Source organism: Pagrus pagrus, assembly GCF_965226575.1.
Source record: "Pagrus pagrus genome assembly, chromosome: 18".
Taxonomy (NCBI): Eukaryota; Metazoa; Chordata; class Actinopteri; order Spariformes; family Sparidae; genus Pagrus; species Pagrus pagrus.
In genome coordinates, this window is record NC_140202.1 from 28,596,963 (window position 1) to 28,616,538 (window position 19,576).

The 19,576-nt window shown below is 48.7% G+C and overlaps 1 protein-coding gene across 6 annotated transcripts in view; it reads left to right on the top strand.

Annotated features, from left to right (window-relative positions):
- heatr5a (HEAT repeat containing 5a) overlaps window positions 1-17,989 on the top strand; it is a 28,675-nt gene extending 10,686 nt beyond the window's left edge. For 2 of the 6 annotated variants that reach the window (XM_084381355.1, XM_084381356.1), the window contains exons 17-42: window positions 1,208-1,313; window positions 1,452-1,642; window positions 3,310-3,469; window positions 3,619-3,808; window positions 3,899-4,068; window positions 4,717-4,743; window positions 5,388-5,532; window positions 5,768-5,950; window positions 6,290-6,529; window positions 6,610-6,788; window positions 7,447-7,515; window positions 7,670-7,849; window positions 7,995-8,226; window positions 8,640-8,744; window positions 11,450-11,584; window positions 11,696-11,823; window positions 12,053-12,200; window positions 12,373-12,546; window positions 12,862-12,963; window positions 13,304-13,402; window positions 13,531-13,707; window positions 13,877-14,022; window positions 14,211-14,318; window positions 14,886-14,988; window positions 15,204-15,357; window positions 15,485-17,989. In XM_084381355.1, coding sequence (XP_084237481.1) covers window positions 1,208-1,313; window positions 1,452-1,642; window positions 3,310-3,469; window positions 3,619-3,808; window positions 3,899-4,068; window positions 4,717-4,743; window positions 5,388-5,532; window positions 5,768-5,950; window positions 6,290-6,529; window positions 6,610-6,788; window positions 7,447-7,515; window positions 7,670-7,849; window positions 7,995-8,226; window positions 8,640-8,744; window positions 11,450-11,584; window positions 11,696-11,823; window positions 12,053-12,200; window positions 12,373-12,546; window positions 12,862-12,963; window positions 13,304-13,402; window positions 13,531-13,707; window positions 13,877-14,022; window positions 14,211-14,318; window positions 14,886-14,988; window positions 15,204-15,357; window positions 15,485-15,641 — 3,808 coding nt within the window. In that variant the 3' untranslated portion in view covers window positions 15,642-17,989. The remainder of the gene's footprint in view (window positions 1-1,207; window positions 1,314-1,451; window positions 1,643-3,309; window positions 3,470-3,618; window positions 3,809-3,898; window positions 4,069-4,716; window positions 4,744-5,387; window positions 5,533-5,767; window positions 5,951-6,289; window positions 6,530-6,609; window positions 6,789-7,446; window positions 7,516-7,669; window positions 7,850-7,994; window positions 8,227-8,639; window positions 8,745-11,449; window positions 11,585-11,695; window positions 11,824-12,052; window positions 12,201-12,372; window positions 12,547-12,861; window positions 12,964-13,303; window positions 13,403-13,530; window positions 13,708-13,876; window positions 14,023-14,210; window positions 14,319-14,885; window positions 14,989-15,203; window positions 15,358-15,484) is intronic. The other 4 variants (XM_084381357.1, XM_084381358.1, XM_084381359.1 and 1 more) reach the window with 2 other exon arrangements.
- The last annotated feature ends 1,587 nt before the right edge of the window (window positions 17,990-19,576 follow it).

Consider the following 19,576-nt stretch of genomic DNA (forward strand, 5'->3'; position numbering starts at 1 on the left):
TTGAAGCTGATTTCACGACTTTATTGTCACCTTCAAAAGAAACTGATGCGTCCTGACGTCCCTGAACACGACTTTACACCTCATGTGGCGAACATTGCCGCCTCTCTGAGAAGCGAACGCGACTCGTTTATGTCGTGAAACAATCAAAGAAAATCTTTTGAATTTCACTGAACTTCAGCAGAAACTGTGCATCTTAAAGGCAGCACCCCTCTGGCTCTCCCACGACAGGAGACGTTTGAAATCAGATAAAAGCGTAGTTATGAAGATTTCACATTTAATAATAGACAACAATCTTCTGTCATTTTTTATGTACAAGTTCAGGATGCTGTTTTCCTTTTACTCGTAGTTTCTGGTAATGTTTGCTCATTGTTACACTCAGAAGAAGCTGTGTGCTGCAGTCACATTTATATTGTTAATTCACAACACCTTCTCATTATTTACAAAAAGCCAGCAACTGCTAAATTATAATTGTTAATAAACTGCTTCCTCAGTATATAAAGAAAGAAAGACAGACAGAGAGGGCTGGAGAAGGTGAGATGAGAGAAGGAAAAAAGTGATCAAGGACAAAGGAAAGAAGGGATGTAGGGAGGAGAGAAAAAGAAAAAAGAAAAAGGCAGACTGAGAGAAAGAAAGAGGGACGTGAAGGGAACTGTATTCTGATAACTGTCTTTTAAACTCTTCTTGAATGTTGGTGAGATTTCCAGTAATAATCACTTTATAAATCTGTACTTGCTCTACATCTCTATCAGGTGTTACAGATTAATGAGCTGAATAAGGTTAAACTGTAAAGTTAAAGTGTTACCCAGTAAAGTCTGAGGCTTGGAAATCAGGGCGAGATCTTTAAAAACGAGTCCAGGAAGTGCTCCTACCACAAATCTTTGTGTCTTACCTGATGTAACGTCAGCTTTCTTCTCCTCGGTGCCCAGCTGTGACGCAGGTGATCTGTCCTACCTGCCAGGAAAGTTAGTTAACTTCATCCAGGTTTTCTGTTAGTCCTCTCACTGATTCACACAGGACGGCTAAGTCACTCGTTATTTTAGCCTGCTGTCATGGTGACAGATGAATCTGAAGTGCCTTATTGATCCTCGAGGGGGAACTTGTAAGCCGTTCTGGTCCCGGGTTCAGGTAGACCTGTGAACACCTCTACAGGACAGGTGAACCTGTTTCTAAACCTGACTAACTAACGTCTTCTCTCTCTGTTTGTCAGAGTGAAGATATTGGAGCAGTTTGTAGAAACTGTGAACCAGCTGAAGGGTCAACGCCAGCAGAGCGTCCAGACACATGTCTGTGCTGCCCTCTGCAGTCTGCTCAAGGTACTACACCTGTCAGCTTAAAGCCCCTGTGTGTGTTTGTTGACGTCCACCTGGGGGCAGCAGAGCGCCACTACGAGCTGGAAAACATAAACCTCTGACATATTATCAGCTTACAAAGTTTGATGTCCTCTTCCCCAGCACCAGGGTGGTATTCGGGGCTCTCTGGGGCCGGAGGAGATGCGTTCCCCGGCCTTGTCACTCCTGATGGGGGCGCTGGAGAGCGGCAGTCCTCTGCTGCGCTGTCTGGCTGCCGAAGGTCTGGCCCGGCTGGTTCAGGTGGTCGGAGACCCCGGCTTCACCGTCTCCGTCTCACTGCTCTGCTTCGACAGGTAGGAGGACGTCAACACTCAGTGCAGAGGATATTTGGGAACGCTTTTTTATTAATACGATCATTTACAGACTCAAGTCACACATTGATGGAAAGATGTTTATTTATGAAATTAAAAGTCTGCAATTTCATTTTAAGTAGCAACAAACGGTGAGAAGTAGAAGTACAAATACTTCATCACTGTACTTCAGTACATGTCTCAGGTATCTGTACTGTCCTTCAGTCCATGTCTCAGGTGTCTGTACTGTACTTAATGTATCTGTACTGTCCTTCAGTACATGTCTCAGGTATCTGTCCTGTACCTGAGTATCTCTGAGACTTTCCCTCTCTACATCTGAACACAAACATCTGAACTTTCTCCTCCTCACAGCTTCAAACAGCCTCGTTACTTTAGTTTGATGCATTTGAGGTGAATTATGGATTATTGTTATTTGGCGTCATCGCACGCCGCCTTCCCAACATCACAGACTGATGTCGACCTATCAGAGCACATCACGCACGGCAGACGCAGCGAGACGAAACAAAGACGTAACAGACGTGAACAGACAGAGAGGGAGGCTGGAATGGGGAGAAAAGGCGTGTTAGTGTCTCGTATCTGCAGAGAGTTTCTTATTTTCTCTCTTTGTTGCTGCTCGGACGCTTTACCAACCCAACATGTGGCTGTTTGACGTCCTGGGAATGAGACTCAACTATCAACTATCTTTGTGGTGCGTTCAGGAACAGCTGGGACAAATCCTGCTGACTCTACCTTTAACTTTAATAGTCTTTGAATTATATTAATATGACGTGAGCTTCAGTTAGCTTTGAGCACAAATGTCCTTCAGAGGGAGACTTTGTACTCTGATACTCTGAGTACATGTCAGAGCCTGTACTCGATTAATTTTACTGGAGTACAGAAGCTGAATCAGCACTTCTACTTTTACCAGAGTCTGTTTTTACACAAGTATCTGAACTTATGGACTTTTGAAGCTCTGGCAGCAACATCAGAATCAAAATCAGATGATGATCCAGAAATATTCTTCACAAACAGTCAGACACGTCACGAACCAGAAATAGTCCAGAAAAGCTTTAAATAACTGCGAGAGGAAGAATCTAAATATAACAGAGTGTGTTTTCACTGATGCTGTGATCCTGTGTGTGTGTGTGTGTGTGTGTGTGTGTGTGTGTGTGTGTGTTGAAGCATCCTGTGCTGTATTCAGTGTCAGTTTGTGGAGGTACTTTTACATTTACACTGTTTTATTGAGATCCTGCTCTGTCTGGAGGTTCATATCGTGTCTGGACTGAAGGATGTTGTCGGTTTTGTTCCTGATTTTCCTCGTTGCCATTTTCTTTTGTGTGGTTACTCTTAATTTCTAAAACCCTAAGCCTGACTCACTGACGTGCACAGGGAAGTTAAAACTCACCTGCAACAACATGGATGCTTTTCATCCTCTTCAGGACGATGGATAGTCGTGCGCTTCAGCCTCTTGTGGTCAAAATGAGAATTACAAAAACAAACACTGAGAAAAATAAAATTCAACAATTAAAGAACTTGAAAAGATTTTCCTGGCAAAACTTTTCCCCAGCGGATCACAAGTTATAAACGAGGAGAGAAAGTCATTCAGATCAGATGTTCAGACTTCCTCTTCTGTAGAAGCCGCTGCTGACAGTTTCATCCCGACTGCTCAGGCTGAAGACGGCTCGGGACGCAGCCTCTCGCAGTGGCTACGCTCTGGCTCTGGGGGCGCTGTACCGCTACACCGGAGGAATCAGCTCACCTCAACACCTGTCCACCTGTCTGGGAGTCCTGTTCACTCTGAGCCAGGACAGCACCTCACCTGAGGTCCAGGTACACACACATGTTTATTCTATGTGTGTCTGATTCTGACTTTGTTTTGGGGGATTAAAGATGTTTTGAGGACGTCACCTGAGCCCTCACTCAGTGTTTTAAACGTCCTCTCTGTCCCTGAACTGTCCCCTCCCCCCGTGTGTCCGCAGACCTGGTCTCTCCACAGTCTGTCTCTGGTGGTCGACCTGTCCGGAGGGTTGTACCGCGCACACGCCGAGCCGTCCTTCACCCTGGTGCTCCGCCTGCTGCTGTCGGCTCCGCCCACCCACCCTGAGGTGCACCACAGCCTGGGACGCTGCCTGCACGGCCTCATCACCTGCCTGGGCCCCGACCTGCAAGGTGTGTGTGTGTGTGTGTGTGTGTGTGTGTGTGTGTGTCTGTGTGTGTCTGTGTGTGTCTGTGTGTTACTGATGTGTGTGTGTTCATCAGGTGAGGGTGCAGCAGTGTCCGCTCTGCGCTCCAGCTGTCTGGTTGGATGTTCGGTGATGCAGGCCGGTCCAGACTGTCTGGTTCAGGCCCGATCCATTTCCTGTCTGCAGCAGCTGCACATGTTCTCACCGCCACACGTCAACCTGGCCAGCCTCGTACCTGCACTCTGTGTGAGTACACCTGACTACACCCGACTACACCCGACTGACCTTTTTGTCCAGATTGTGGTCATTTGAGTGTAATGAGAGACGAGGGCAGGAGGGGAGACGAGTGCTGAGCAGTTGGAGGTTGGAGTTCAGGCTCGTCTCTCCGTGCTCGTGGGACCACATTTGTCAAAGCGGAGCAGCTGCAGCGATTAATCGACCATGAAATGAACCTCAGATTGTTGATCCTGTTTAAATCGATCTGAAATAAAAACTGTAACAGCTCGAGCGTTCATTCTGTTTGCGTCAGGAAGTTTAGACTTTCGTGTTCGGCGTGTGACGACGTCATCATATCAAGTGGTGTCAAAGGATTGCCCCAAAATGGCTGCAGTAAACGTTGTTAACATGATGCCGTTCATCTCGATTGAATCTAAAAACCAGAATAGCTAAACCGAACAACTAATCTGTTGATGGAGAAAGTCATCGTTAGTTGCAGCTGTCTTTGAGTCTTCTGTCTTCGTCCTTCGGATGCTGATCTGGAAGCATCAAAGCATTTGTGTAATAAAGACGGCCTCCGTGCTGAACTACAGACGAGAGTTTGTCTGAACGTAGAAACTGGAACTTGACGTGCAGTGAGGCCTGTGTGTGTTTTTGACCCTGTGTTGTGTCTTGCAGGAGATCTTGTTGGATTATTCCCTGTTGGTAGGTTTTCTGTCTGTCTGAGGCCTGAAGCTGCTGTTTGTCTCACTTTGTTTTCTCCCCCAACACTGTTTTTAACACAGTTTTCTGTCACTGAAATATTTTTTAATGCATCATAATAATCTGAGGATTATCGAAACGTTTTCCGTTGAGCTTTTTAACATTTCCCTGCTGTTTGTTACTTTATTAACTCGCTGTTGCTTAACGTTCGAACTTGTTTTCTGTGGCAGGCTGAAGCTAACTCCGTAACACCGGCGCTTCTTCTGTTCGACAACCTTCCCCACAGTGTTGCTTTAACGTCCTCCTGCCTGTTTTTATCACCTACAGTTAAACCGCTCAGTGTTTCCTCTAGAAGAGTTCACGAATCAGTCGACTGATAAATTCATCTTTCACGATCACTCAGAGGAATTTTTTTCTAACTGAACTGCAACATTTTTAAACTCTTTCTATACGACGTCTTCAAAACTGTTCTTGTATATTATCACGACTAACAACTGTTTAACGTCTAATTGAAAGATTATTATTCCACCACTAATTCACCACAATTCAGTTTCTGAGTCTGGAGGAAACACTGTAGCTGCATGCTTCCTCTGACAAACCTTGAACCTGTTCGTCCGACACGTGTTGATCGTGTGTGTGTGTTTCAGGCCAACCTGTGCAGCTCCTACCTGTGCCTGCGTCGGGCCGTGGTGGCCTGTCTGCGGCAGCTCGTGCAGCGGGAGGCTCTGGAGGTTTCTGAACACGCCGTGACTCTGGTGAAGGAGCTGCCGAGACGAGACAACACACAGCTGGGTGAGACAGAGACACACTGCTGCTCATCGCAATCATCTTATTAACAAAAAATCATAAAAGCTTCAACCAAAAATTCAGTGTTGGGGTTTAAATACATAAAGGACAAAACTGAGAAGCTTCAGAGACATGAACTCCTCAGAAACACAAAACAAACAGACACTCTGCTGATGTTAGTTCATGCTGGATTCTACAGTACTGAAGTGTCGGATTAGTTTTATTTTGTTTCCTGTTGCAGACGTCACCATTAAGGAGGTGGGTCTGGAAGGAGCCCTGTTCACTCTGCTGGACCGGGAGTCAGATCCAGGTCTGAGGAGGGACATCCAGGAGACTCTGGTCCACATGATGGCTTCCAGCGCCACCAGCGGGAAGCTGGGACACTGGCTCAAACTCTGCAAGGACGTCCTGTCTGCAACCACCGGTGGGTCGAATCAGGGAGGTTTTTGAACGTGTTTTTCGAGCTTCAGTGTGAGTCCATGAAAAGTACAAATCTTGTGCAGGATGTCGCGCTGCAGTCAGACGAAGTTAAAGTTCCCAAACCTCACATCACGTCTGGGTAAAAAAACATAAGGAAATCTTGACCGGCGTCTGATTGGTGCTTCTTCCAGGATGTGAACTGCACGTCGAGGTCTTCATTAGCAGAAGAAGTGTCAACAGATGGTTTTATATTTGTGATGATGTCAGTTATGAGGCTGATAATCTTTAAAGCTCAGTTAAATCCTGTGGACATGAATGAACTCTCTTGTGGACTCTCCTTCAGACTGTCTGGCTCCGGTTGAGGCGAGTCAGGAGGACGAGGAGGCGGACCCCGCCAGAGACGACGACTCCTCTGCTTTCAGAGCTCGGTCAGAATCCAGCGGCCCGTTCACGGCCCTGCGCTGGGCCACGCGGCGCTTTGCCATGGAGTGTGTGTGTCGCATCATCGCTCAGTGTGAGACTTCAGACCCGGCTCACTTCGACATGGCTCTGGCTCAGGAGCGACGCCTGCACGAGTCCACGGGTAAGACCCCGACCTGCAGCGGCCGCCTTCGCTTTGTGTCTGTGGACGCTGCTGACCCCCTCTCACCTCGCTCTCCACAGACTTCCTGGTCCTCCATCTCGGCGACCTGGTCCGGATGGCGTTCATGGCGGCGACAGACCACAGCGACCAGCTGCGGCTGGCAGGTCTCCAGACGCTGCTGGTGATCATCAGACGCTTCTCAGCCATCCCAGAACCGGAGTTCCCGGGTCATGTGATCCTGGAGCAGTACCAGGCGAACGTAAGGAATGCTCACTGAGTTAGTCTGTTGTAAAAAGTACTCAGTAGTCATACTCGAGTACTCGAGTAAAGATCAAACTATCTGATATACAGACACACTTGTATGTATGTACTGTAACTAAAGTAATCAGATACATGTGGTGGAGTGGAAGTACCCCAGTGCAAAGTAGCAGAAAATGGAAATACTCAAATAAAATACAAGTACCTCAAAACAACTCTTAAGTACAATATTTGAGTAAATGTACTTAGTTACATTCGTCAGCAGAAACACAAAACTCATCAAACTTTCTTTGTGTAACTGAGATGATTACAAACACTTCCTGTGTTTTATTTTATCATCACTTATCAGTGTTTTTAACTTGGAAAGTAACTAAGTACATTTACTCAAGTACTTTGTTCAAATTCAAAAAAGCTTTAGTTACTAGTTACTTTTCAGTTTACCTTCCTGTCCAGTGAAAACCACGTATCTCCAGATGTGTTGAATGCCCATAAGTCAAACTCGAGTCTTAGAAGTATCAGTAAAAGTAACTGATACATTTATTTACGTGTGTGTGTGTGTGTGTGTGTGTGTGTGTGTGTGTGTGTGTGTGTGTGTGTGTGTGTGTGTGTGTGTGTGTGTGTGTGTGTGTGTGTGTGTGTGTGTGTGTGTGCGTGCGCAGGTCGGAGCAGCTCTCAGACCGGCCTTCACTGCTGACGCTTCTCCTGACGTCACGGCTAAGGCCTGCCAGGTGATCATCTTTTACTGTTATAATCCAGCTCGTCTCAGGTGAACGTTCACCTGTGGCTGCTGAGTCAGTCTGTTGTCCAGGCAACCAAACAGCATCTGAACAGCTGAAGGTGAATTTGAAGGAATGAGATGTAAATGTCCGAACGCTTCTCCAGGTGTGCAGCGCCTGGATCGCCAGCGGTGTGGTCAGCGACCTGCGAGACCTGCGGCGCGTCCATCAGCTCCTGGCCTCCTCATTGGCTAAAGTCCAGGCTGGGAGGGACACGGCCAGCCAGCTGTACAACGAGGCCACCGCTACCATGGAAACACTGGCCGTCCTCAAGGCCTGGGCTGAGGTGTTTAATCATTGTTTGATGTCTTCATTCAGATATTCTTTGTTGCCATGGAGACTGTGTTTCCTGTGGACACTTCATTTTAAAAGTTCTCACATGATTTCTTCAACACAAGATGATAAGAGATAACTTCACCGTCGTCTCTCAGGTTTACATCGTGGCCGTTCAGAGGAGCAGACAGAAGGAGACCGGCAGGACGGCTGACGTGTCACTCTCCTCTCCAGCCAATGACAGCTCAGGCTCCGAGTCAGGAGGGGCGGGCCTTCTGAAGTTGGTCCAATCAGATCTGTCGACGCTGAGCCGGCTGTGGTTGGCGGCGCTGCAGGACTACGCCCTGCTGACCCTCCCACAGGAGTACGCGTCACAGCTACCTGCGACAGGTAGGAGAGGAGGAGGAGGAGGGAGGAGGAGGGAGGAGGCGCTCTACCATTGGTTCAGATCTTGTAACATGTTAACCAGGGATGGAAACAATCCTTCGTTTAAAGGGGCAGTATGTAAAATTAAAAAGAAGCTAGTTAGCATGCTAACCAACTAGCGCCAGCCAGACTTGCTAGCAGTGTAAATGCCAACACTCCCACAGTGTCTTGAGACTGCTAGCTGCACCACTAACTAGCTAACGGTAGCTACACTTAGCAGCAGTTAGCGGTCACTCTAGCAATATGCTGCTTACATATTGACCTGTGAAGACATTTTAGAAAAATAAAAGTAAAAGTATCAATTAAAATGTGCTCATGACTGAATCAAAGAGATTCAACAACAGGAGCCATTTTGTTTTCTTCTGCTTCTCCTCCAGGAGGTTCTTTCTACACAGCGGAGACCTTGAACCAGGCCAGAGCTCATTACTCCTCCTCCTGGGCTCCTGTCCTCCACGCCACCTCCCTGTGGCTCCACAGCACCGGTCAGTGCTCCTCCTCCTCCTCCTCCTCCTCCTCCTCGCTCCTCCTCGCTCCTCCTCACTCCTCCTCCCTCCTCCTCACTCCTCCTCGCTCCTCCTTTCTCCTCCTCCTCCTCCTCACTCCTCCTTTCTCCTCCTCCTCCTCCTTGCTCCTCCTCACTCCTCCTCGCTCCTCCTCCCTCCTCCTCACTCCTCCTCGCTCCTCCTCGCTCCTCCTCACTCCTCCTCGCTCCTCCTCATCTTCCTCGCTCCTCCTCGCTCCTTCTCATTTCCTCCTCCTCCTCCTTCTCCTCACTCCTCCACCTCACTCCTCCACCTCGCTCCTCCTCCCTCCTCCTCACTCCTCCTCCTCCTCCTCCTTCTCCTCACCCCTCCTCACTCCTCCTCCTTCTCCTTCTCCTCGCTCCTCCTCATCCTCCTCACTCCTCCTCACTCCTCCTCCTTCTCCTCGCTCCTCCTCGCTCCTTCTCCTCGCTCCTCCTCACTCCTCCTCGCTCCACCTCACTCCTCCTCATCCTCCTTCTCCTTGCTCCTCCTCGCTCCTTCTCCTCGCTCCTCCTCACTCCTCCTCGCTCCACCTCACTCCTCCTCATCCTCCTTCTCCTTGCTCCTCCTCACTCCTCCTCGCTCCTCCTCGCTCCTCCTCACTCCTCCTCCTCCTTCTCCTCACTTCTCCTCACTCCTCCTCGCTCCTCCTCCCTCCTTCTCCTCACTCCTCCTCATCCTCCTCCTTCTCCTTGCTCCTCCTCACTCCTCCTCGCTCCTCCTCACTCCTCCTCATCCTCCTCCTTCTCCTCGCTCCTCCTCGCTCCTCCTCGCTCCTCCTCACTCCTCCTTGCTCCTCCTCATCTTCCTCACTCCTCCTCATCCTCCTCGCTCCTCCTCCTCCTTCTCCTCACTCCTCCTCGCTCCTCCTTGCTCCTCCTCCTCCTCGCTCCTCCTCCTCCTCCTCCTTGCTCCTCCTCACTCCTCCTCGCTCCTACTCGCTCCTCCTCCTCCTCCTCCTTCTCCTCACTCCTCCTCCTCACTCCTCCTCATCCTCCTCGCTCCTCCTCAGTCCTCCTCGCTCCTCCTCGCTCCTCCTCCTTGCTCCTCCTCGCTCCTCCTCGCTCCTCCTCACTCCTCCTTGCTCCTCCTCACTCCTCCTCGCTCCACCTCACTCCTCCTCATCCTCCTCACTCCTCCTCGCTCCTCCTCCTCCTCCTCCTCCTTGCTCCTCCTCCTCCTCCTCCTCACTCCTCCTCGCTCCTCCTCGCTCCTCCTCCTTGCTCCTCATCCTCCTCGCTCCTCCTCCTCCTCCTCCTTGCTCCTCCTCGCTCCTCCTCACTCCTCCTCGCTCCTCCTCACTCCTCCTCGCTCCACCTCACTCCTCCTCATCTTCCTCACTCCTCCTCGCTCCTCCTTGCTCCTCCTCACTCCTCCTCACTCCTCCTCCTCCTCCTCCTCCTTCTCCTCACTCCTCCACCTCGCTCCTCCTCCCTCCTCCTCACTCCTCCTCCTCCTCCTCCTCCTTCTCCTCACCCCTCCTCACTCCTCCTCCTTCTCCTTCTCCTCGCTCCTCCTCCTTCTCCTCGCTCCTCCTCCTCGCTCCACCTCGCTCCTCCTCATCCTCCTTCTCCTTGCTCCTCCTCACTCCTCCTCCTCCTCCTCCTCACTCCTCTCTCCTCCTCCTCAACCTCCTCGCTCCTCCTCGCTCCTCCTCGCTCCTCCTCCTCCTCCTCGCTCCTCCTCCTCCTCCTCCTCCTCCTCCTCGCTCCTCCTCCTCCTCCTCGCTCCACCTCACTCCTCCTCGCTCCACCTCACTCCTCCTCACTCCTCCTCGCTCCACCTCACTCCTCCTCCTCCTCCTCCTCCTCCTCACTCCTCCTCGCTCCACCTCACTCCTCCTCGCTCCACCTCCCTCCTCCTCACTCCACCTCACTCCTCCTCACTCCTCCTCCTCCTCCTCGCTCCTCCTCGCTCCTCCTCCTCCTCCTCGCTCCTCCTCGCTCCTCCTCCTCGCTCCTCCTTGCTCCTCCTCACTCCTCCTCCTCCTCCACCTCCTCCTCCTCCTCCTCGCTCCTCCTCGCTCCTCCTCCTCGCTCCTCCTTGCTCCTCCTCACTCCTCCTCCTCCTCCTCGCTCCTCCTCGCTCCTCCTCGCTCCTCCTCCTCCTCCTCGCTCCTCCTCCTCCTCCTCCTCCTCCTCCTCCTCCTCCTCGCTCCTCCTCCTCCTCCTCGCTCCACCTCACTCCTCCTCGCTCCACCTCACTCCTCCTCACTCCTCCTCGCTCCACCTCACTCCTCCTCCTCCTCCTCCTCCTCCTCACTCCTCCTCGCTCCACCTCACTCCTCCTCGCTCCACCTCCCTCCTCCTCGCTCCACCTCCCTCCTCCTCACTCCTCCTCCTCCTCCTCGCTCCTCCTCGCTCCTCCTCCTCCTCCTCGCTCCTCCTCGCTCCTCCTCCTCGCTCCTCCTCACTCCTCCTCGCTCCTCCTCCTCCTCCTCACTCCTCCTCCTCACTCCTCCTCCTCCTCCTTGCTCCTCACTCCTCCTCCTCCTCCTCGCTCCTCACTCCTCCTCCTCCTCCTCCTCCTCCTCCTCGCTCCTCCTCCTCCTCGCTCCTCCTCGCTCCTCCTCCCTCCTCCTCCTCACTCCTCCTCCTCCTCACTCCTCCTCCTCCTCCTGGTTCTCTTTTCATCTCACAGTCAGATGTGGCTTTGTCTTGCAGGCTTTGTGATGGCAGACGACACACCTGCCAGCCTGTCCAGACCGGCCACACCCACCTCCATGGGACGCAGCGGTTCTGTGGGCGGAGCCAAGAGTCCAGAGGACATCAGCTCAGACAGACTGCATCTCATCCTGGGTAGGACACTGGTTTTAATACAAAGCCACCAGACCTGATTATTTACATTTATTTCAGTCGCACTAAATTGTGATTTTTCTGCATTGAGTTTGGTTGTGCTGGTCCTGTCAGGGATCAGTGTGGAGTTTCTGTGTTCTCCGCACTCTGAGGATCAGATGGAGAACATCACTTCCTGTCTGCGAGCTCTGCAGGCGCTGCTGGACGTCTCCTGGCCCCGAGCCAAGATCGGAAACGACCAGGTGAGACACACCTGGACCAGAATCTTAGCCTGAATTCAGACCAAAATCAAGGCAAGAACTAAGGTCCGATTCCAGGCTACAATTGAGACCAGAATCCAAACCAGACTAGGATTCAGAACCTGTCCTGGTCAGATTAAAGATCCGGACCAGAATCAGGGCATGGACTGACAGTCAGACCAGATCCAGGAGATGTCTCACCCCATCTGTCCATCTGTCTGTCCGTCTGCAGGCGCTGAGTGTGGAGCTGCTGAGCGTCCTCCACAGGCTGATGGTGACCAGAGAGTCGGTGTCGGTCCAGCTCGCCGTGTTGGATTTACTGCGACAGATTGTGACGGCGGCTCAGGAGCACGTCAGGGAGAAACGCCACAGCGCCGAGGGTGAGCACACACTCTGCGGGCCCATCAGGACCAGTACTCAGTACTGACTCCACTGGCAGAACTGGCTTTGTCCGGAGCTTTCAACCATATTTAATCCTCGTCACCAGTCGAACTCCGACTGTAAGCTGAAGATGTGTCCTCTCCAACACTCCTGTCCTTTATTGTTCCACAGTGGATGACGGTGCGTCGGAGAAGGAGACGCTGCCAGAGTTCGGTGAGGGTCGGGACACCGGCGGTTTGATTCCTGGGCGCTCGCTGGTGTTCGGAGCGCTGGAGCTCTGCCTCTGTGTACTGGTCCGGAAACTCCCACAGCTCAGCCCCAAACTGGCCGGAACGAGCCCAACGGGTACGAGGAGGGAAAGTTACACAACTGTTAAGTTATAAATTAAATGAATGAGCTAAACTGTGTGTGTGTGTGTGTGTGTGTCTGTGTGTGTGTGTCTGTGTGTGTCTGTGTGTGTGTGTGTGTGTGTGTGTGTGTGCGCGCGCGTGTGTTTGTGTGTGTGTGTGTGTGTGCGTGTTTGTGTGTGTGCGTGCGTGTTTGTGTGTGTGCGTGCGTGTGTGTGTATGTGTGTGCGTGTGTGTGTTTGTGTGTGTGTGTGTGTGCGTGCGTGTGCGTGCGTGCGTGTGTATGTGTGTGTGTGTGCGTGCGTGCGCTCAGGTCCCGGAGGATCGGTCTGGAGTCTGACGGACAGCGACTGTCGGCTGGTGTCGTCGGCTGTGTTTGTCCTCTCTGAGCTTCCGTCCGTCTGCTCACCTGAAGGTCAGAGCACAACCCTCTATGCTGACGCTTATGTTAGCATGTTAGCAATAACATTAGCATTAGCAAAGCTTCGAGATGAAACTGATGGATTTCTACGTCTTCATTGATGGAATGTAACTAAGTACATTTACCCAAATACTGTACTTAAGAAATGTTTTCAGGTATTTGTACTTTACTTGAGTATTTCCTTTTTCTGCTACTTTATACTTCCATTACATGTATCTGATTACTTTAGTTACAGATTACATGCTGCATTTACTTTTACTGCTACTTTTGATACTTGAGTAGATTTTACATCAGTTGACTGTTGGGTATTTCTTCCCTCTGTGTCGTCCTGCAGGCAGCGTGTCCATCCTCCCCACTGTCCTCTACCTGCTGCTGGGAGTCCTCCGAGAGCTGGTCCACCAGCCCAGCACACACACAGGTGACACACACACAGGTGACACACACACACACGTATTAAAGTGAGGATGCATAAGGTGTCACTCATTGTCTATTTGAAAATAGTGAGACGATGTTGACGATGAGCCAGAGCCATTGCTATTGTATGTGTGGTTTTTTTCCCAGGTGCCTCGGCGGCGGGCTTAGCAGGCGGCGCTGGTCTGAGTTCTGTGGTCCAGGCGGTTCTTCAGGCTCTGAAGTCGGTCGTGACGTCTCCGATGAGTCGACAGGAGAAGAGCCGAGGAGCCTGGAACCTGCTGCTGAGATCAGCTCTCAACACTCTGCTGGGCCTCTGGGACGCCGGTACAACACACACTCTAATCATCACTGACTTTAATTAAGGCGAAATATGATCTGAAGTGAAAGATCGAGATCAGAAAGGTTTTGATAACATCCACACAGAAATACAGATCAGCTGCAGTAAGGTAGAAATGTGTTTGAATGGAGTCCTCTGTGATTGTGTGTGTTTCAGGAGACTGTGTTGTGGATCAGGTCAGCCTGCTCACAGCTCTCACCGTCTTCCTGCTGTCTGCTGGTCCGGACGTCTGCACCGTCGAGCCGCTGCACGCGCTCTGTCTGCAGCGCTTCACCGCCAGCATGGACGCCAAAGACCCGCTGGTCAGTACCACCGAGAGGAAAACCGCCTGAATCCAGACAATCTAAATGATTTATTAATCTGAGAAACAGACGGCGTCTCTGTGAGCGTCAGTCCAACTCAAACAGCTTTAGACATCTGGAGATACGTGGTTTGATTGTTTCCTCTTTAATACGTCAGATTTCTGATTAATAACGAACGTTCTCTGCAGGTTGTGAGTCGCTGTTATCAGCTGTTGACGTCGGTGTTTCAGGCTCCGCCCAGCGTGGCCGTCCCGTACATCCAGGCGCTCGGACCGCCGCTGGTTCGATTCCTGCAGGTACTGAAGAGGCTGGTGTCATCTGAGTGTTTGTCCATGTTTCAGTGTTTCATCCACATTGAACTAGATGGTTAATAAGTTGTTTTTACGCTGCATTTCTACAACACAGGTGGGATAAGAAATCTGAACTTGTAAAGATAAAACAATCAGTGAGAAATGTTAGAAACAGCTGATGTGTAAAGACGTGAAAGTCCCCCAACATCCCTTTAATGTGTCATCGACTGAATCAACAGGAGGAAACAACAGGACCAGGACGTCTAAAGATTACGTGTCATACACGTTGAATCTTACTTAATGCAGTAATAGTTGTTAAACAGTGTTTGTTGTGTTTATTTTAATTTAGTGTCAAAGAAAGTGGATCTTATTCGTGTAGCTGGAACATCGTCAGAACACAAGGAATGAAATGTAATCCTGATCACAGCTAAAGATTATTCACAAAACAAAGTCGTGTCTTGAAAAGAATCTCTGTACGTCCTCGTCTGTCTGTGCAGCTGCTGTTTGATCAGGCGGATGAACGTATTGATCAGATGATCGGTTATTAATCTGTATGATGTGTGTGTTCCTCAGATGGTGGAGAGGAGTCGACCTCAGAGTCAGGAGGAGCTGACGGGAGTCCTGGAGGGAGTCCGAGCCCTGGAGGCTGTGGTCCAGGCTGCAGACGAGACGCAGCGTGAGCACACGCACACACACACACACACACGCACACACACGCACACGCACACGCACACGCACGCACACACACACACACACACACGCACGCACAGTACTGGCGTGGCAGCCGGTCAAAGACATTCAAAGTTAGACAATAACAATGAGATGAAATACTGGAGCAGCAGAGAGCAGAGCAGCCGATCGACAGCCCCTCTCTGCCTTCTGACCCGTCAGGTCCTCAGCTGGTGGCCGTCTTGTTGCCCCTCCTCATCTCCTTCCTATTGGATGAAAACGCTCTTGGCTCCGCCCCCGCAGTGTCCCGCTCTCTCCATGAGGCGGCGCTCAAAGACCTGATGCGTCTCGGCCCGCAGCACTCCGCCGTCTTCAGGTAACAAATGTGACACAGTTTGCATTTATAATCCAAATAAAGGAAAACAGTTAAAATATAAAATGTGAACATTTAGAATCAAAACAACTTTAACTCCGGTTTTATTATTTGTCTCTGCGTCCGTCAGGTCCCTCATCGCCTCGTCTCCTCACCTGAAGTCTCGCCTGGAAGCCGCCGTCAAAGGAAACCAGGAGAGTCTGAACGCTAAAGCTAGCAGCGCTAACGCCGCCCGCAGCGCCGCCAAGTCTTCCCCCAGCATCACGCTCAAAACCAACTTCCTGTGAGACGACTCTTCACGGCGCCGCAGGTTAACGTCACCGAGGCAACGTGCTGCGTTCACTGTCCCCTGAGACAAATGGAGCGGAATCTGAGCACGCCGCCATGTTGGAAAGATGACGGCCATATTATGACATCACTTTCTGTCATCATCCAACATGGCGGTGTGTTCCTATGATCAGACGCTCGAGCGAATCACACGAGTTCTTGATCGTTTCATTATTAAAGGATCAGTTCGGCTGATTTTATATCTTCACTCTTGAGATTTAGATTTGCCTCTGTACAGGAAGTCACTGCTGTCAGTTCATCTCTATCAAAATAAGAGGAGGAGACTTTGACATCTGAAATATGTGATGTTAATATGAGAATTTTAAAGGAGCATTACGTGGTTTTGGGGAAAAAGAGAAAGATCTTCACTGACTTAAACAAACTAATCAAACTCTCTCAAACTGACCTTAAAGGACAACACAGTGTATACTGTTTTACTTTGTTTATATGTGGCGGACCCTGCCACCTTTCTAGCTTCAAACAGTGTTCTGGGACATTACTTTGTTTATTCAATGATGGAAAGTTTGTATTACTGCCTCATTAATATTGTAATACTACATAGTGCTCCTTTAATCATCGTCAGTGTCAGCTGCTCATAATTACGTCTCATGCTTGAGTGTCCTTGAACGCACCACAAAAGAGAATTGTCCTTCAGGTGTTTTGCCACCTGTGATAAACCTCCATGTGACAGATTTGTAAAGAGGGCAGCATATCACAGCTGCTAACTGTAGCTGCTGTTAGCTAGTTAGCTCAGTTAGCCATGCAGCTAGCAGCCACAGGAGCGTGAGGCTGCATCCAAATGTCCGGACTTCACCGCACTTGCAGACTCGCAGACTTGAGGGCTGTGGACTTTCAGACTTCCACCTGGGGAGTCCACCTGCGGAGCAGACTTCCCCAGACGTCACTGATTTAATTACCCACAATTCATTGTGATACGGTCATGAGGTTGTCGAACTTATTATGAATGTGTAAAACAGTTACTTTACTTGAATCGTGTAGGTCAGCAATAATATTCAACCACAACATGATACAGAAATATGTAGAAGTGAAGGTTGAGGAGGGAAACAAACAGTCCACCAGTCCGGAGGGTGGAGGTTTGGATGCAGCCTCAGTGTTTTCACCGCTAGCATGGGAGCTTCGGACCGGACAGGTCAGGGCTAGCTGGTTAGCATGCATCATTTTTAAAAATGTTTTCAACTAAAAATCTTACATATTGCACCTTTAAGTTGAGGCAGCTTTGTTTTTCTGAAACAGTCAATCTATCGATTAACTAACAGAAAACAAAGTCAGTTTAAGTTGATGAAACCTTCAAAGATCAACAACAATCTGACCGACACAACTGTGACGTTTGTTCTTCAAACAGACTTCGAGACAAACCTGAAGGGTTCATTAAAATGAACATAATGTTCATTTAAAGGTGCAGTATGTCAGAATTGTCGATTTCATACTCTGAACATGTACAAAACATTGTAGCTACCTGCTGCTAACACACAGCTAGCTTGACAAACATCGTGTGTGATTCATGACACAATTCAAACAGGATCGAAACATGAAATAAGGTGTCGTGACATCAGCTCTGTAATCATATCCAACATGTAACGGCGTATATAGTGTCATATGACAGCGATGATGTATTGATCTGTCGCTCAGCCCTAATTTAAACAAACTCGAAGTAAAATGTTTGTTTGAATCATCAGAAGAGACGGAGAGCAGCAGTTTGAGCCGGTCTGTCAGTGAAAGGGAAAACTCAGTCACTTTTATTTTGAAATAACTGTCCCCTCTGTGTACTTGATTGATTAAATGTAGGAGAACAATCTGAAGTCGGCAGTAAATAAGCTGTATCGCAAACAATAAGCGGAGGTCAGAGGTCACGTCGACGTCTTCCTCTGACCTCCGAGTGAAAGAAACTGAACGAGCGAGGAAGAGGATTTTATTTTTTTAGTAAAATGTCGCTTTGTTGCGTTTTAACTTCTTCTGACAAATCGCATAAAAACAACCTGAAGACTGATCGTTAGTGGTCGTACGGTGGCCTGTAAGGGACAAAGTGGTCACCAGCACTTTAGTTTAACAACACTACACATCATGTTTATCAGAGCGGGAGCTTTGTCTTCTAAATGTGAACGTTCATATCTGATCATAATCAAACACTAACGAGTCACCTGCTGCAATAAGTGTTCACCAGGTGAGCTGTGTGCTTCCAGCTCCTCTCTGACAGGTGTGTGAGCTCACCTGGCTCTCAACTGTATGAATGAGTTCACGTGTTGTTTTCTAACAGCAGCGAGTGAATAAAAACTTGTTTTTCTTCAGATTCAGTTTCCACTTGTCTTTATTCGTTGTGGTGATGATGATGAGACTATAATCTTCAGATATAGACGATAAAGAGACTTAAATTCAGTCTGTGAACTTTACAAGTCAGTAAAAACAGCAAAGAGGAAAAAGAAGGTTTAATTTCATCAGGCAGTCAGAAACTGTAGTAACAGCACAGAAGCAGCCTGACTTCTCTCTGATGGTCTCATGTGTTTGTGGGTCATGACGAGCGTCAGCAGCAACACGACTGTTTCACAGCTGCAGACGCTTCGTGCTCCTGATCACAAACACAATAACTGACAATATTACAGAGGCGTTAACGTCTCGCACAGCTGGCTCCACTTGTTTTTCTGTTTTATGAAACTTTATCTTTAGCTGAGACACAAACATGTTGCAGCGCCCCCTGACGTCAGCTGCGTCGTCTCCGGATGCTGCCTTCACGTACCGTCGTTAACCGCGAAATAATGTAGATGAAGCGTGATTAAGTAGTTTTTTAGATGGATTATCAATCCACAGGGGAAATTTAACATAAGAATGGAAAAAATAACACAATATATACAAATATATACATACATACACCTACATACACCCCATACTGCAAGATTAAAAAGGGACAGATAGAATAAATAGAACAGAATTTGAATATAAATCTAAAATGGGCAAAATAAGAGCATTTATTTGTGTAGTTTCTTACGTTTTTTAATTATTTAATTGTAATTACTCACATGGAAATACTAGTCAAACAACTGTGCCAATAAAAAATACATTTCAATCTATTAGTGTCAAGGAAATGTATTAATCATCCTTCTTGTGAAAATCTACAGTCAAAATAACCCAAAATGCTGAAATGTTTTTCAGCTATGAAGCCATTTAAGAAGATCTGTGGCTTTAATTCAGGACCAAATAACTAATAGATGACAGAACTGCGTTAATACTTCACAGAACTGCATTAATACTACACAGAACTGCATTAATACTACACAGAAAGCAACATGTGGTTGCCAGAAAGTGAAAACTACTGGAGATATGAACTTTAGAAAATGAGGGATACTTCATTCTAGTAAGAAAAATGACTTCCTCTTATTAATTTGATGATTGCAACCATTCAACATCTATTCAAATGAATACATGATGTATTATGTATGATGATTAATTATCCTCAGGGTCTCCTGGATGTTGGATGTTGGTTCACAATACAGAGACTCACTAACATCACTGTCAGCCAGAGGAACAAACTTAAAAAGGAGCACAGCTGTAGGGTTTTTCAAAGTCTCATGAATGAAATGGAAGTTTCAACATGATTTTTCCAGAAGGTCCCTGACATGAACTGAGACAAGTTGTGGATTTTGGGCGAGTTGGCATGAAATGACCCATTATTGGAACAACTTTTTTTACAGAATGATTTTGTGTACCAGTCACACAGGACAATATAAGCATTTATATTTTACAACTATACGACTATAAGAAGAACAAATGATAAAATGAGGAGATACATGTGCGAAAAGAAAATAATAAATGATCTAAAATGATGCATGTTGTCGTGTATCGTATTTCCGAGCTCAGAGTTGGCTCGTGAACGCGGCAGCAG